Genomic DNA, 18,325 nt, shown 5'->3' on the forward strand with positions numbered 1-18,325 from the left:
ATATTTATGTTGAAATTCTCATCAAATCCTGTCAGCAATTACTGAATTAGATGCTCTGACAAATACAAATACCAAAAAAAAATCGGACATCTGTGGCTGTCGCAGGACTGTAATAAGTCTGTCCAATCCTGTCATTCCGGCAAGTGGTTTCTATTTTAAATCTTTGATGGAAATGCTTTTAGATAAGTAAAGCAAACCAAAGACACAACAGCAGACAGTCCCAACATCAGTCTCAAATTCATGTGATCATTGACTGTCATGTAAAAGAATAATAACATTAATAAAAATGCAAGTCGGTATCAATTTCAGACTGAGTTACTCTGCGTCATAAGGGAGTCTTCAGAGCTGGTTTCTCCTCCTTATGCTGTGGTGTGTTTGAATAATGCCACCATATTACTATAATATTCTGTCATTACTGCAAGGATATTGTCCAACTCTTGTATACACTTATCCATACATGCCCCGATCTACTGTGCAGTGTGTGGGTTACCATATACCATTTGGGCCAACCATGTGTGTTTAGGTTTATTTTGTTCAACACAAACGTTTAATGAACTTATAGCAAAGAATTAATGTGACAAGCTTTTTTGTCCACAAGTCAATGTCATTAGATACTCTCCAGGCAACTGTCAATTTCTTTTAGAATTTTTGTTCATCTTCATAATATTTGTCAATCAGATTGCTTGATGTAAATTTCTTTCAAATAGTCTTTTATTTACAGTCGTCATTATTAGAACAAAGTGTTCATCTTCAATGGTTGACTGGTAATCATATGCGCCCAATTCATTCTGCCATAGCCTCCTCGTTGGTCTGTTGTTCTTTCGACTCACTTTTGCACTTTGAAGCACTTGGAAGAGCTGTTGAAGTATTTTGCTCGGAGAGCTTTATTTGCACACAGTGCAAGTCCATCCTTGTCATTGAAGGTCTTTTGTATCTCTCTCTCTCATCCACTGTCCTCTCACTCACACACAACATTTCTTCTTCTTTCTCCCGCCTTACATCTAACATTAAGTATATAATATTTCTTCAAACTTGCATTCCTCTTCTTGGTACATATTCTTTTCAATTTGAGGACAATGAAACTCCACTGTTATTATCTAAAGCATGACATTCTATCTTTTAATTAATGATTCAAGATTAGCAACTCTGGGTCATTCACTTCTCTAATCAGTACAAGACAGAATTGGTTTCTTTTAGCTTGTATTCAAAGTTCAGATAAAGTATTTAAGTGTGCTCACCTTTGCATGAATTTGGGGAGGACTCATCTACAAATGTCACTTCAAGTTTATTGTGATTTATAGTTGATTGTCCAAAGGGTCTTGTTTTCTTTGAAATCAAATGTTAAATTTATTCATACGTCTGTTCATCTCCCAAATGTTGACCTTACTGTTTAGTTCATGAGACATGTAGCAAGTGTTTGCTAGTTAGCTTCCCACGGGGTAGATTAGTACGTTACTATCTAATTGTGTGCATCTAACCTCATTATCACACAGAAATAATAGTTTTGCTTGATCTCCTCCCATATCTTTTATATATCTCCCTTACATTTTTGTCTCGTCATGTTTTCACTTTACACCCAACAATGCAAAAACACTACTGATTAGATTAGATTTAGAGTAGATTATTACTTGATCTCTTTTGCTTCTTTGTTTTTTTTGTCATGCTTGAGTGTGAAAGTTGCTTCATGCTATCCAAAGGTTACTTGTGTCATTTTGACCCCTGCCATACAATAAGTGTGGACCTATTTTCTGGGATGTGCATCAACATACAGGGTAAGGTAAACTGAAAGTATGATCTTACTGCTGACTATTTTGTTGCTAATTTTATCCTGGTTGTTTTTCTATTATTCTTACTCTTCCTCACTTTACTACATCCACACTACTACATTTCCATTTTTAAACGCTACGTTTACACTGAGCATCCACACTACTCTGGAGTTTTCGAGCACCGAAAACAAAGGTGTTTGGAAACGCTACTGGAAGTCGTGTAAGTTTGAAAACTCTGGGGTTACTTCGTAGTGTTAACAGGTGGAACCGAATAAGTTTGAAAATGATGATGTAGATTACGTTCGCTACTTGATTGGGCGGTGACAAATTGTCCTTCCCTGATTCGTCATGCCCCTATCATATGACCCTTTTCCGGAAGAAAACAAACAGCCAGGTCTACCAGTTATTCATTTCAATATGGATAACAAATTGCAGGCGTTGCTGATCTTGTTGTCTATACTAGCAGCTGTTGTGCAGTTAAAATCCACATTTTACAAAATACTACTACTGCCTAGATGCGGAGGAAGCAAGCTGTTATTGGAGCGATTAGCAAGCGGCGTGTCCTGCGGCACTATCAGCCCTACGAAGCGGACATCTGAGTCATGCTTTGCAGCTTTGAGGAGGGTGATGTACACAAAACATAGGACTTTCCTTTTCTTATCAATGCTAATTATGCTCTGCACAACTATTGTAAAGTCCACACATGTGGATTAAACAACAAAGGGATCTGTATCTGCCAATATGGATCATCAATTATCGACAATTAGCATTGGCGGCAAAACATGATAAGGGATCTCTAAAAGTTATATTTACTCCTTTTTTTTTTGTGCTGTTCCGATCTGTGATCCGACCATGACTCTGATCTGTGATACGATCCGAATCGTGAGTTTTATGATCTGTTACACCACTAGTTTTCAGGCGTGCTAGTATGCACGGAAATAATTTCGAAACATGCTGAAACGACTGTGTGGCCTTAGATCATTTTTATTTTAACACCCCTGTTTTAAATGGAAACGTAGTAGTGTGGATGTAGCCTTAGACACTCACACACTTGTCCCCTCTTGGCGAAAGAAAAATCATCAGAAGTTTTAAGGCATGATTTTTGCATGATTTAGAGAATGACCAACAGGGGTCTTCCAAAATGTCCCCTGTGGGCTAAAGAGTCCCTGTTGGATAGGAAGGCAAGTTCACACACACGCAAACAAACACACACACTGCTACATTGCATAATTGCACACTTGTGGATATGTGTGCATGTGTGAGAGTGTGTGTCAGAGACAGAGAGGGCTGTCTGCTCGCCATTGGCCCCATGCCTATCAGTTCACAGTGATCAGTCTTGCCTGGCTGTCGTCTGTCCACTGCCGGCTGTCAAAGGGCATGCTCTGGGCATGCCCACTGATGAGAGGCTGCAGCCATACTCTAGAATCAATCCAGCACTCTAATAGGTCACGTATGGCTGCACAGTGCTTGCCAATAGCTTTGGATTGGAGAATGAGTAGAGGAGGTAGTGGAAAGACAGTAAAAAGATAGATACACAGCTAGAGACGGATGTCAGCCACATTTTCATTTTCAACAACAGGTTTTGCTAGCCATTGCTAGAAAAGAAGTTGCAGTAATTGACACAAATTAGCCTTTGCTAGTGACAGCTTCCGACTCGACTGAAGTGACGGCCAAGTTTGAGGAAAATATGAACACACTGACATATTTTTTTTTTCAGTCTTCCCCTCTGACTCATTAAGAGTTTCCTACATTTAGACCTACATGTATTGATGAGTAAATGTGTACACACTTAATGAAATTCCCCAAGTGGGGAGGAAGAACAGAAGGAGAAGCAGATCCATTGGAGGAGTGCGGATTTTGTTTTTATACCAAGCAGTTGGTGCTCAGCAAATGTTTCAGTTTGCAAGGCAATTTCTGGGATGTTGGTGCAAGTAGAAAAACATATTTGATACAACTGCTCTCTAATTAAACATATTCAAACTGCCTGCTGGAATATTAAGTCATCTACTGTAAGGGAACACGGAAAGTGTAGATAGGCGAAAATAAATTAATGTTATCTTCCCAATGCTGTTTGCCTTAGAGGCACAGAGGAATACACAGTATATATATAATAATTGTTTTTCCTCAAATATATCTAATTGGAAAATAAATATTTTCTTCAATTCCAATCAAACGAGGGCTAAATATGAGTTACGATCAACAACCGTCAAAATGCAACAAGAAATGTACTTTTTTATCTCACTTAGGAATAGTTGAACTATTCATAGTAAAATATAAACTCTTAATTTAAACTAGCAATGTAGTTGACTCCTACATGATGTGAAGCATTTAGGTTAAGTGGCGGGCCGTGTATTTAATACCGGGGCCTTCAGTGCTGTCTACAGTTGAACCACCTCCTAATAACCTCATTATGACGCCACAGCTACGGGTTATTATTTTTTTTCATGTAAAAACCTCATATTCACATAACACTGCAACATTTGACAAGTGAAATTAAATGTTACATGAAGCTCAACACCTACAAATACACTAATTGCAGATACATGAATATGCGAATGACGGAATGCTTCGTCATTAGTGGACAAAGCATATAGTCAAAACCATTGTATTCAACACAACGACAAGAACAAACTCACAAGAACCAAAGCATGACAAATCAATCCAGAAAACCTGCGGCGCTAAAACACGCATTCCACCACACACTCAAGAACACTGGCCATTCAAATATTATTCACATCAGAGGGAACAATATTAACCATATAATAAAAACGACCAAAGCTGCTGTTCACTATTTAAAGACAAAGAATATCCTCCTTTCTTTGATTACAAAGAGTTTAATTTTGGAAGTGAACCGCACGGATGTACTGTACATCCGTGCGGTTCACTTCCAGTAAGAGGTCCTCCTGCGAACTTGTTCGTTGAGTTGTAGATCCAATTGGGTTGAAAAAGTTTTCAAAAGCACCGTAGCTTGTAAGTGTCCTGTTGTGCTATGGCAGGGGTCATTAACCTTTTTGAAACTGAGAGCTACTTCAAGGGTACTGAGTAGAACGAAGGGCTACTTGTTTGATACAAACTTCCTGAATAACAAAGTTGCGCAGATCACCTTTTAATAATAATAATATATTTGAAGAGACTGTCTGATCACATGTCAATGTGTATTATTCTGCACAATAATTGTGTATTTTGTTCAAAAATATATATTTGTACAAATTATCACTTCTAACATTTTTTAGGAAATCATTAACCGTCATTTCTTCAAATTATGTCTTGTTTGTACTAACCACTACCGTTGTAAAATTTTTGAACAAATCATGAACTCTGTCCCATGTTTATACAACTTATCAATTTTAAATGAATCCTATTACATTAGTACTCATCACCACATTTTAGTAAGTCTGGGCCACCATTGCGCAATGAAGCCTGCATGCCGGCCCGTCATAGCGGAAGCCCCGTCTGTTGTCACCAGCTTTTTTTTTGGTCCCCTTTTCTCCACGAAGAAACTAGTAAAATGTCTCGTCTACAGCCGAGGGGGGATCCAACCCTCCGAGGCCCGCGATCGTCTTCGGGCACCCGCGTTCAAACCTCTAGTCTGGGCCTTTTCCGTCAGATTGCATTGCCTCGCCTCTACCCCCGCCAGCCACAGGTTGTTGCTTGTGTCGCCTGTTCCGAGGACTGACGGACCTAACGACAGGGTGCACGTCTGGCGCCAATGGAAAGCATCCACCATTCGGAACCTGAAAACCCATTGCGGTGCGGCGGCCTTGTCTTGGCTGTCTCTCCCCTACTCTCATATGACAAGAAATATTGTCATTTTAAAATCGACATTAATGCAAGCGTTTTTGATTCAAAATGAACAGCAACTACAATTTTTAGACGGAGCTTCGCACATTAATGCTGACGTACTCGGCTACGCCACCCAGAAGCTCTGACATGTCAAAGAATACTTCCAACATGTCAAACAAAAAATCTGATTGGTTGAAAACTATGACAATCAACAATATCGTTTCCATTTACTTAAACTGCAAATGGATTCACTTGTAATTTTGCAGGCCGATTTTTTTACCTAGAGCTAGGGGGGGCGAAATCTGATTGGATAAAGGCTCTACTTAAAACAAGCTGCGCTGGAAGCAGCGCTGCAGAGCTGGAAGCAGAGCAACAGAGGAAGACAGTAGTTATGCAATGAGCCAATAAGCTAATGGGGAAAAGATTTTGAATACATGTAGTGTATTTATGAAAAATTATTAAATTATAAAATAGCTATAACTTTGTCTGGCCAGCAGACAAGGCTTTGCTGGCCTGACAGCTCACCACTGAGTTATGGTTCCTTTGGAACTGCATATTTTGTAATAAAAATGGCATGGGTCTAATATTTTATGTTATGTCTGTGTGTGTGTGTGTATCGATCCACAGTGATCTTTAAGCACCAGGCAGATGACCAGGTACCTGCTTGAGGGTTATCACAGATCAGAGCTGATATAGCATTGTGTTGATAATCCATGTGGAGCTGCATTGGTGTGGCTGTGTTGGTACAGTGAGATCCAGGAAGTCCAGTATATAGAATGCCAGACAAAACAGTTAATGAGGCAACATTTGGAATGGCAGCATTAGTTTTACTAATTCATCTTAAGCAAGGGAAGCAGTAGTACAATGTTACATTGGTAAGACACAAGGTATCTGGAATCTGAATGTATTTGTTTGGCTATTACAGTGTGTTGCCCAGTCTCAGAGCTTGACTAGCAGTTCAAGAGCATGTACGAGTGTTACTATCAGTAGATGTTCCACCAAAGCAGATGGTGGAGGAGCAGGACATTGTTCATACATGCAAGGGATGACTAACCCCAGGGTTCTTTTTCTTCCATCGTCTCCGGTGGGAGAAAACGCAGCAGACAGACATGCAGTGGTATGACAGTAGAATGGTCTGTGACTGTTGCAGACTGTCAGCCACAAACTTGGTTTACAGCGACTGTGGAACTGGAGACTCAGGACTGTTGGAACTTGCTTTTAAACCACACAATATGGGTGTCCAGGCTGTAGAGGGACACAGTTCTGTCTCAGCAGAGAATGATAATAGTATGTCATCATCACTGCCAGGTAGCGTCAATTGGCCATCATCCTCTGCAGGAGCAAGTGGTGGATTTTAGAAACGGTCACAGGGCAGAGTCAGAAGAGCCCAGTTACATTCTGCTTCACTGCTGTCAGAGCAAAGCTGGAGAATGCTGGAAAATAGGCCTATCACTGCCAACAAGCAAACTCCTACTGTTAGTAGATGCACGCTCAGTTCCGAGGCACAATGCACCACTGGTGATGGCCTGCCTCGTCAATCAGTCCAGGACACAGTAGGGAAAGTATCTGTGTGAGAGACAGAGTTGTCCATGACTGCTGTCTCTCTGGAGTTCAGTGTTGTCATGTCTAGTCCTTTATTTAATTAAATTTTTTATTTTATTGTTAATCAAAAAACAATACACTAACAACAAAACAAGTATGGCAAATCACACCGCTGCCTCCCATCCCTTTTCTCCATTCTGAGCCACTCAAAGCCTGCTCTGAATAGAACAGACCACACAGAGAGCGGTGTTCAACAGCCACCAGCCTCCCCAAGATCCCGTCAGTAGTGGTGGTATCACTTTCGATACTTAGATGGGATCCTTGCTCTGAGCGACAACATCATGGTTAACGCCCCTGCCGGCAACACTCCGCTGCTGCCTCCAGTCATCTCTGCTGAGACACTGGCTTGGTCTGCAGATGATGACGACAAGATCGTATTGTGTCTGCTATATCAGCATCCCCGGAAGTTCACTGCCAAGATCTCTCCACTAGGATTTCTAGCCGCCATTGCCATCAAAGAACTCTTTGGATTGATTTTATTGGTCACTCAGTGTTTTAAATGCTTGGATGAGGAGAAATCAAAGCTCAGCCGCCATCTGCCGCTCATTCAACCTCAGAGGAAAGCTGAGACAAAGCGTAACAACACAACCCAAAGAGAGTGTTAGCGGGGTAGAGCACTCACTGCCTCCGCTTCTTGAGCCGCATCAGCAGAGGCACCCCAGCATCACCTTCATTACAGTCAAGATGACCAGGTACGGCATCAACACAATGCTTTTGCTTGGAGTGGAGCCTAGGGCACATAAATGACTATGGAATGGAGCGTCCCGATAGTGGATGCTGTGGATCTGTGGATCTGTTTACCAACTGGCGCAACACTCACTGCCCGCTATGGTTCTCCCTGGCACAGCAGGACGATCCACCCCTGAGGGTGGACGCATTTGCACGTGCCATGGTCATGGTCATGAAAGCTGCTTTCCGCTTTTTCGCTGCTTTGCCTTTTCCTTCTCCGGTTGCAGCCTGAAGGCATTGTCATTCAAGACAGCTTTGATGCTTGCACTGACAGCAGTTAAGAGAGTGTGTGAACTAGCTGCTCTGTTGGTGCACCCCAGTTGCTCTCTGCTCCATTGTGACTGTAGCAGGGCTACCTTCAGACCAAGTCTTTCCTCTGTTCCCAACAACATAAGGAGTTCTTTCAGATCAAGGCTTGTACAGCTGGCTAATTTTTGCCTTCCACCCCATGCGTGGGACAGGGAGGCAAAATTACATCTTCTTTGCCCAGTTTGTGCATTAGATTGTTAGGTTGAACGCATGGCCCAAATCAGACACACTAAACAGCTGTTCATGTGCTTCCAAGATGAGGTGGCTGGTAAAGCCCTTTCAAGAAATGCCTGGCAGGATGGCTTTGTGAGTGCATCTCCCAAGCTTAAAGACAAATGGAACAAGACCCTCCCATTGAGGTCTGCACACACTCTAAACACAGCATGGCATTGTTGACAGTCTTGTTTGGTGGGGTGAGTGTCGAAAACATATGGACGGCGGCGTCGTTGTTGATGTCCTGTTCGTTCATACAGGTGTCTGTGCTCACTGGAATAAAACAGGACCAACGGGAAGTTGTGGATGTGTGTTTACAAGTTTAATAATAACAATACTAATAATTCCTGTGGTACGAAATGTAATGACTTTGGTTATCCCTGACTTTTTATTTAGTGGTATCATTAGGTCTGGTTAATTACCATTTTGGACCCTAGACCGATTTTTAGGCCCTCAGCTCGAAAATAGCATACCCATACGATAATGAGTGTAGCGTTGCAACTGTAAGGGCTATTTTAATACTTTTGGGAGTAAAATAACCCTAACACTTGTGAAATGTGTTGATATGTGTAAATACCAGTATATATGTTACTGGTTAAGAGTAGATTAAGATGGCACACAGCACAAATTGAAAATTCTAATTTTCGAATGGAAAATGGAATCTTTTTTTCTAATAAAGAATGGATATTTCTTTATTAGAAATCATGTAGGTCCAAGCTTTCCAGCTCTCCCAGATCATAGAACTATATGTTGAGGGTCTCTAAACAAATTTTTACTTTGATAAAGTGAAGCTTAGTACATCTAGTACATCTTGATCTAGTACGGAGAGGTCAAATGAGGTCAACCAAAATGTAATTTTGTTCCAGCTGTTTCATTGTAATTTTATATACTATATAATTATATATTTTACTTCTTTTATCACTAATAGTGTTCAATCTATCAATATGCAGCAGTTTGGCATCATTTTGAGAGCCTGGATCCTCTCTGAGACTGTTAATGTTTGTCATCCATGGGATTTTATCATCTGAATTCCAGCTTTTTTATCCTCCAGGGCCTTTCAGCCAGTGTGAAGGGCCGATTTGACCCAATAAACGTTCCATAGACGCGTCACAGCCTGCTCTGTTGAAACAACCTAACGTGACTTTGAATGACAGAATTCGTTAGCCAATCATAAAATAAAAACTACGCGAGTGTCAAATTTCTCAAATCCGATTTGCTGAGACGTATAACCCTGCCCCTTTCGCTAGCAGGCACACGAGGCACACGACGGCAGCGCCAGCTTTGAATCCAGACAGAGACGGATGAGCTGCGCAGATAGATAGTAAACATGAACGGATTAAGTTTTTCTTGTGCTGCAGAACATCTCAAAGTAAGGAGCTGGTTTATGATGTGATCGATTATACGGATTATGATGATGGCTTTGTTTTGAAAGTAAAACTGCGAGGCTGTGTCGTAGCGAAATGTGAAAAAATGGCTGCGGCCGTCTGGTCGCTAGCGATCTCTGGAGCTAACGGGTGTTAGCATTGAATTCATTTTTCAAAACGCTATTGGCATAAATGTGTACAGCTGGCTGAGTGGGACTGCCTAGGGGGCGCTATATCGATTGTGTTACTTGGTATTATACATAGCTTTGTCATATGTTGTGTTTGGAGTGTGTACAAACAGCTGAGATGACTTTGTAGCGCAGGAGCTGCAGTTTGAGCAGGTATGCGGCATCACTATATTCGTTACTGATGAGTGCACGTTATGAGTGGATTGATTTTTGGATGCATGCGTCGCCCCCGCCGGTGGGGGCGCTCGGGCCAGATTGGTTTTAACTAACGACATTCCCATCAGCCATCACCAATATGTTATATGTGCCCATCACCCCTTAGTTCCTCCATTAACAACACCAAGTGCACTGAGTGAACAAAGAGGTATAAGCTGTTACGTTGCTCCTGAACTGTTTGCTCTGGGGATTGGAAACCCCCAGAGCAGTTGGTTTCCAATACCACAGACATTGCCTTGGCCAAAAGTCTGAGAAGGAATTATTTCCGGAAGCTCCAAGCACGCTACCGGGCAGGAGGAGAGTGAGATTAGAAGTCCTCTCCCAGCCGGCAGAAATACAATAGGTTAAACCACCTACTGGCCTGAGGAGCATTGCTTTGACTGGTGTTGCGAGCTTCCTTTCTTGAGGTTGCAAGGCCAGATACGTACTAAACGTTATTGTTTCTCCTTTTTCTGCCATCCGCCTTTTGTTCTGGAAATTTCAAAGAGACCATTAATCGCACCCTCAGTCACACACAGTCTGTCTCCTGTTCTCTGTTTTAATCTATCACTCATTATTTCCTTTTTCAGTTTTCTTTCATGCTCTTTCTCATTTACTCTCCCTCTAACCTCTCTCTCTGATTCTCTGCTCTGTCAACTCTGTCTTTCTTTCTCACCTCTATGCATGTTTCACAACCGTGAATGACCGTATCTGCTCCCCCCTTCCACTCTCCAATGTTTGTCTGAAGTATTAGGGAGTTGTTGCCTTATTGGATAGAATTAATTGATTAATACTTTTATCCAATTAGTGCTCCCTCATGCAATTAATCAGCTGGCTGATGTTAGGGCTGCTCCATCAGTCGGACGAAAGGCAGACAGATGCTTTGGGTCTGGTGTGTGATGAACATTGACCTCTCCCTCTCTCTCCCTCCCCTTCTCTCTCCCCTTCCTATTTCCTACACACCTGGTTCCCTGTCCTCTTCTCACTGTTTTGCAATCGCTCTCAAGCACATTGTTAGAAGTCTTGCTGAACACAAGAAACGCTGGTGGTTTCCTTCCGATATTCCTAAAAATACCAACATAGTGTGGGTTTTGTGGCTCAGAACACACATAGGTAAAAGAATGAGCAGAAAGGTGGTGTTTGATGATTTCTTTTCTTTATTTAATGTTTACAAATTGCAAAACATTCTGTGTTACCAATGCTATATGAATGCTGCTTAAAAAAATTATGCAATCCTGACCCTGACAGATTTTGAGGCTCAGAAGGACCAAGTAGAAAATATTCACAGATTCAGCCTAAATTGCAGTTATAACATACATATTCTTTTCTGTTTTACAGGTTTATCCTGCTCTTGCCTTTTAAACACTGATGGAGTTGTCATGATGGTCAAAAAAATGAAGAATGAAGAATGAAGAACTTTCCAAACCACTGGATTGTTCTGGAGGGAAAAGCCGTCGAAGGTCAAAAAAAATCATCAACAGTAATATTAGTTGGCCTTTTCTCAGTTCAAGGATTCTTCTTCGGTAGACAAAATTATTCATGACTTTTCAAGGAGCTGGACTTTAGAAGAGTTTTCATCGCAAAAGAAGTTCAATATAGTAATTTTGAAACAAACACCAACCATTGGAAAGGACGAGGCTACAAGTAAAATCAGATGCACTGAAGCAGTAAAAAGGACAATTTCTAGAATGGATGGACACCACCACTCTTCAGGGGCGTTTTTCTCACTCCAGTTGTATCCCTGTTTCCCACTAGTTTCCTTACTGATCAGTGAGACGATCCAATAAAATCTGTTATTTTTGTTGCCTTCAAAAATCAGCTTGAAAGGCATTATCCTTAAGGTCATAGTTTGAAAAAGTGGAAAAAGGTGGGGCAGATACTTGAAAGAATCAAAATGACTGTTCATGCTACAAAACAAACAGGCACTCTGCAGGTGGTAGGAATCCAATATGCTCCATGACGTACCCTGTATTCAGCAGATAACCTCAGATATATTTCTGATCTCATGGATTAACTTTTAAATTCTTACACAAAGGCCTTTTTTATTTGGTGTAAAACTACAACTCAAAAACAAAAAAACCTCTTCCTGTTCACATGCATCTTTTGTATTACATGTAGACCCAGGCTGAATTTATTTTTTCCTTTTCCTATTTTATTTTTAATCAAAATGGCTCTTTCATGGACAGCAGGGGCTTGGACACTGGCAGCATTGTTTTTTCTTAGCTGCTGTAGTTTTGGCTGGTGTGAGGCCTCAAGGACTAGTGGTTCAACCTCAGAAGGAAGTAGACAGGAGCAAGAACCCTCATCGTTGGAACGAGTGAAGAGAGGATGGGTGTGGAATCAGTTCTTTGTGGTCGAGGAGTACACGGGCACAGAGCCACTCTATGTAGGAAAGGTAAGGACATTTCATTTTATACTGTAAATATCGTAATAAGAACATTGTGTTGATTCCTTAAACTGAAGGGAACCCTCCTGTTATGTTCCGGATCAAATTGACCCGTTTCAAAGTTTGAAAATCTAGAAAAAATATTTGAAAGTACTTTTTCTGCTTGCCTTAATTAGTGTAATCAACATTTAAAAAAATAAATAAAAAATCATGCATTTGCAACAACCCCCTGCAGGTTTATATTACAGAGATGATGTTCGGGTCAATTTGACCCGGCAGTGAAAATGGAGACTATAAAGGGTCAGAAGTGTCAAGTTTAGACCATTTCTTTCTTAGAAAACATGAGACAAAGTATTTCTTACTCTCTCCCACCATGTTTCACCCCATTTCTCACACACGCACACACACTCTCTCTTTCTCACTACCCCACCTGTGTGAGAAATACAGATACTATTTTGACTTTGACGGGAACCTTTTATTTTCCCGCTGGAAAACTCCACCCACACTTAGCAGGGGAGGGTTGCTTGAGAGGCCTACCAACATTACACTCTGCAGATGTATACAACACAGCAGAATACTGTAGGACAACATGAGCAACAGAAACAAAGGATGACAGCCCTGGAGGCTCTGGAGCACATCCTTGATCATGACAGTGAAATAGAGGAGGATGTGTCTGAAGATGAAGACCATCTTGAGGTCAATTCAGATTATAATGGTACTGATTATGAACCATCAGATGAGGAAACTGATATTCCTGTTCCTCCAAGTGAGACATTGGTGTCAAAAATGTTAAAATACAGTGGTCATCCTCACCCAATACACGTCAGCCAAGACTGTCTGCCGAAAATATTATAAAGACAGTGCCAAAATGTATTTGAACAAAGCACACTGTGACGACATGTCACTCGTGTGCTGTGTAGACACAGATACACAGACAAACGCATAAACAAACACACACACACACACACACACACACACACACACACACACACACACACACACCTCGTTCATTGAGCTCATCTCTTGTTAATTTTTGTAAATGTCTGTTTCTTAACACTATAAATGAACATAAATCAAGTTTACTTTCAATACAAATCCTTATGACTCATTTGGCTTGATTTTGAGTGAGCGGGTCAATATGACCCTGAACAGCAGAGGTGTCTCATCTCTATTTATCTACATCACCCCATGAAAAAAAGAAAGTTTCAAAATGTACAAAAAAATTAGAAATAAATACATGTTATAGTAGACTAATGCAATTTATATCTAGGTTTTTCCAAAGTACCTAAAAAATTGTTTGAACATGTATTTTTCATGAAAATGAGTGGGTTGTCTTAATTGAACTATGATCTATGTAGGGGTGAATAACTCCATTCCACTAAATACTGATTGAATTGTTAGTAATGTAGTTGGTGATGAGGTACAAACTATATGTATTAGGATTTTTTGGTTTCTGACCACTTTTGGATGATTAATCATGCACCGGGTCAAATTGACCCGCGAACATCATGGCTGTACCTAAAAAACTAACATAACAGGAGGGTTAAGATGATATGTTTTCAAGTTGTAGTAAAATGAGTGCAAATGCCTGCATGCTCCCCTGTCATCCAGATAAATATCTTATTAGCGAGAGCATTGCCCACTCACATCAGCGCCACATAGCAGCAGATGTTTTTCTAAGAAGGAGAATTAAAGTCCAGAGGTTTACATATTCACTTTCTCCTAAGTGTAGTGTATCTGATCAGTGATTCAAAAAGTTTCACTGAGTTAGACACATTTACAATTGCATGAGAATGCCACCACTGTGCTGTATTTTCCAAAAGACCTGATTGTGTTGACGTATGTAAATGCGTAAAGAATTGCTCCAAAGAAATAGGGGGCAGCATTTCACCTTTACCTTTACAATCTCAATTGCAGTCATCAGTTATAAAAATTGCCATCTAGCAATAATACATAAAACCAAACCAAACTCCTCAAACTCTGAGAACTCAAAATACCATTGCAATCTCAATATGGTCTGTAAAACATAAGGTTTTGATAGTTTGTTCATTGTTCGGGTCTGTGCTAGCAGAGACGAGGGAACAACTCATGTTTTTGTTTTGTCCTCCCTGCTGACGGGGTACTGCTTCGCCCAGAAGGGAGTGTGCAGAGGCTCCTGGGGATGAGTTTGAGTTAGCGGCTGTGGCGGCTTGGATTTGGCTGGCGAAAACACCAGGGCCGATAGTCACAGTGGGCTGGTGAAGCACTGGGTCTAAGCTGTGTAACGGCAGCAACAGAAAGTTTGCTGATCAGGTGGGGAGTCAGGACAGCAGTCCCCTGGGATCTGAGCCCCGATGCTGGGGTTTGCTGAACTGCTAATAGAAGCTCCGTCAGCCTTCTGCAGCCACCTGGCGCTGTGCTCCCGTCAAAGTAGCCTCCGGTCGGCGGTGAGGACGAGGCGAGGATTAGACTCATTTTCTCGTTTCTGCCACATTGAAATTAATCCAGTGAACAAACTATTCTGTACAGAGAACTACCTCTTTATTCTCTGAACGGAGGGCAGTCCGGCACTACAGTCATCTTGCAAGTGATATTACAAGAATGCATGGGTCGGGGCTAATCAGTTAGCATGCTCATTTCAGTCGATATCGCAACACGATGCATAGACATCTTTGACATAAGATCAACACTATAACCTTTTCACTTTCTGTTGATGTTGTTAAATACATTTTGGGCCATATCTTACACATTGCAACCGTAAGCAAAAAAAAGCTCAAAATGATTCAGCAGTTTTGCAGATATATAATTGTACATATTTGGCTAGTGTCCAGTGCTGTATCGGAAAATGTGTTTAAGATATCAGCACTGTCTGCCACATATCAGGCTAAAGGCGAAACATAACGAAGTATTCAGACAACAAAAACTCACACAAAGGTGGATGGATACAACAAACAGTGATCTTTCACCCGAGAGACCACAGTTTGTTCCCCTTGTGAAACGAGAAGTCAACATTGTCAGGTAACTTGCTTAATTCAGTAATGGCTTAAGTGGTTGTTTGAACCCGAACAACGATTTTTTTTTTCCTAAACCTAACTAGGTAGTGTTGTTGCCTAAACCTTACAGAGTTTCCTTTAAAAGACTGCATACATGTAACAAGCGGAAATTGACACATGTTGCTGGCTTTAGTAGGACAACTCACTAGAATGAGGAGTAGCTTTTCATCAGATAACATTGATGGTTGTTGATGTGCAAAGTATGTTAATGGTTAGTATGATGTTAGTCATTTTCAATTCCATTAATCTAACCCAGTATACAAATGCACCATAATCGCAATTTAGTTTTGATGTGGAAAAAATATGTTCATTAATTGTGTGAACTTTGAAACTTTGTTTAGCTCCCCCAACAATAACTGCAACCTCAGTGCATTTGCGTTGCAGAGATGCAGTTCCAAATTGGCCAAAATTGTTGCCACAGGCCGAATGACCTCCTGATCAGTATAAAAACATTTTCAGCTGAACCTCTCAACCCACTTAATCAGTAAAGGGTTATCTGGAACCATTGGATTACTACACTACTACTAACAGATAGTAGAACAAAGAGGGAAACAAAACACATTGGTTTAAGAATAAGAAGAGATAAAGATCAAGTTCCAGTGTTTTTCTGCAAAACACCTCTGGAAGGTGCTCTATCACCAGTAGTAATAATCTTTGCCACTGCAAAGAATCTACAGCTCTTTACACATCTGTTGCTCCATGACATTGCCCAATAATTGTCTTCAACTATACTTTCAATTCTCTCTAAAAACTTATTTTGCTATTCCAAGCCCTGGCATCTGTAACCACATGCAATTGAGGAGAAGCAGCCAGTTTTGAAAAGTGTCTACCTTCAGCTGTCACTAGCAGAGCTCCTGTGTAACGTAGGCGTTGCGGTGGTTTTGAGTTTTGTTTCACTCCCACGTTCTTGTTCTCATTGTTATCTACCGATAGAAACCTCATTGTTCTCTGATCCACTCTGCTTTGTTGTGCTGTAGAATGTCTGAAAGCTGTAAAAGTCCATTGGCTTCTTGTAATACAAACTGAGTACTTGCTGCTGATGCTTCATGTGAAAAGCTTTCCAAGGGTGAATCACTGGAACGGTTTTTGCTACACTACATTTTGACTTTAAGATCATACAAACTTCAAAGGAAATTTTGCCCAGACACAAACTGTATACTATAGCAAATAATACATACACATTTTGACATCCTTTGGTATCAACTTCAAATATTATTTGAAGACATACTGATCGAAAGAAGAGGAAATAATCACTTGTTGTGATCCCTAAACCTTCCTCATGTCATCAAAGGACTATATTTAACATTCTGAAGAGTGATATATCAGCAACTATTTATGTGAAGATATAGTGGAGTAGTGTCTAACTGAGCAGAAAATGGAGTCACTCTTGTCAGTGTTTCTTGTTTTCTGAGCTTTTCCTTGCTTTCTTGACATAGCCGGATTGGCCAGACGTGCTTTTAGTGCATGTTAGCGTGCCCCAATGGTTAGCTCACAGCCTCTGCTCTACACTGCGCTCATATGGCGGTGATGATGTCGTCCCGATCGGCAGCATCGTAGCAGAAGCGTAGCATCCACCCTCTGGTCAGGTAAACACTGTTAGCTCTGTCAGCACTTTAGCCGTAGTTTGCACTGTTGGGGCTGTTAGTTCACTCTTGGCTATGAGCCGCCTGCTCGCCGTCTTCATGTTGAGACAGGCTGTTGATTGACAGGCAATTCAAATGCTCCCAATCTCGGATTTTGCACCTTTAATGACCAGTGCCATTTCCATTACACATGAAGAATACTAGCACTGGGCCGGAATCACAAGTTCTAATCATACACATAATTTACCATATTTACCTTAAGAGCTGCCTTTCCACCAGAGGCACCAGGGGCTGGATCTAGTTCCTTTGCCCTAGTTCTAGGATCACAAAAAGTCTACTTCAGAAGGAAGTAGTTTCTGATCGTCCAGGGCAGATTATGCAGTTCACTGATCAAACACAACTCCCAGTGTACAACTTGATGCACACAGTTAGCACCAAGAGAGTAAACAAGGAAAACAAATCCTCATTGGCTTATTGTTTCATTGCAGTTGCCTACTAAACCATTAATAACAGACCATAAATGGTCTTCACACAAGAGACATGTTTAGTTTAGTTCCTGTGGTTCCTTTGTTTCTGAAACTGTTCGGTCAAACAGTGGCGTTACTCGTGATGACCGCCTCAACGATGCCCTTCTCTTTGATGTTGAAGACAATGTGTTGACATCAGAAATGTGATTATTGAATGTTATTATTTGAATGTGATTATAGAGCATGAGTATTGGTCAAATTAAAATAGTTTTGCTATAATCTCAGTGCCATTCGGAAATTTAGGTATATTTTGCCCACTTTATTTCACTCTTCTTGATCAAATCCCATTCATCAGCTGTTTCTCAAATGAACTTTATTGAGTTAATAAGAGTGGACAGCGTGTACGATTCGATTGTCTTACATAGGACGTGATTTGGAAAGACGGGATATTAATGCAGACAGCATGAGACTCAGCGATGAGTCACACACATCAATCATGTGATCCCCTTGTTTCTAATCGTTTAGACACGGCAATTGACCAGCTAATATTTCATCTGCATATATTGATTCCTACAAATGAATGGAGATGTTCTCCGCAGAAGGGTTGGGTGTTACAGAATAATTATCCTTTGGTCATTATTTGTTTGCCGTCGTGAATGGGCTGCATTCCTGATGGCAAACCAACAACAAGTCCAGCAGAACAGAGAG

The 18,325-nt window shown here is 41.0% G+C and overlaps 1 protein-coding gene across 2 annotated transcripts in view; it reads left to right on the plus strand.

The window, feature by feature from the left end:
- Positions 1 to 18,325, plus strand: part of LOC137873926 (cadherin-22) — a 162,619-nt gene that overhangs the window by 71,548 nt on the left and 72,746 nt on the right. For both annotated transcript variants that reach the window (XM_068712440.1, XM_068712441.1), the window contains one exon: positions 11,488 to 12,544. In XM_068712440.1, coding sequence (XP_068568541.1) covers positions 12,317 to 12,544 — 228 coding nt within the window. In that variant the 5' untranslated portion in view covers positions 11,488 to 12,316. The remainder of the gene's footprint in view (positions 1 to 11,487; positions 12,545 to 18,325) is intronic.

Source organism: Cebidichthys violaceus, unplaced genomic scaffold, assembly GCF_023349555.1.
Source record: "Cebidichthys violaceus isolate CVI_PGR_0920_01 unplaced genomic scaffold, fCebVio1.0.p SCAF_17, whole genome shotgun sequence".
Classification (NCBI taxonomy): Eukaryota; Metazoa; Chordata; class Actinopteri; order Perciformes; family Stichaeidae; genus Cebidichthys; species Cebidichthys violaceus.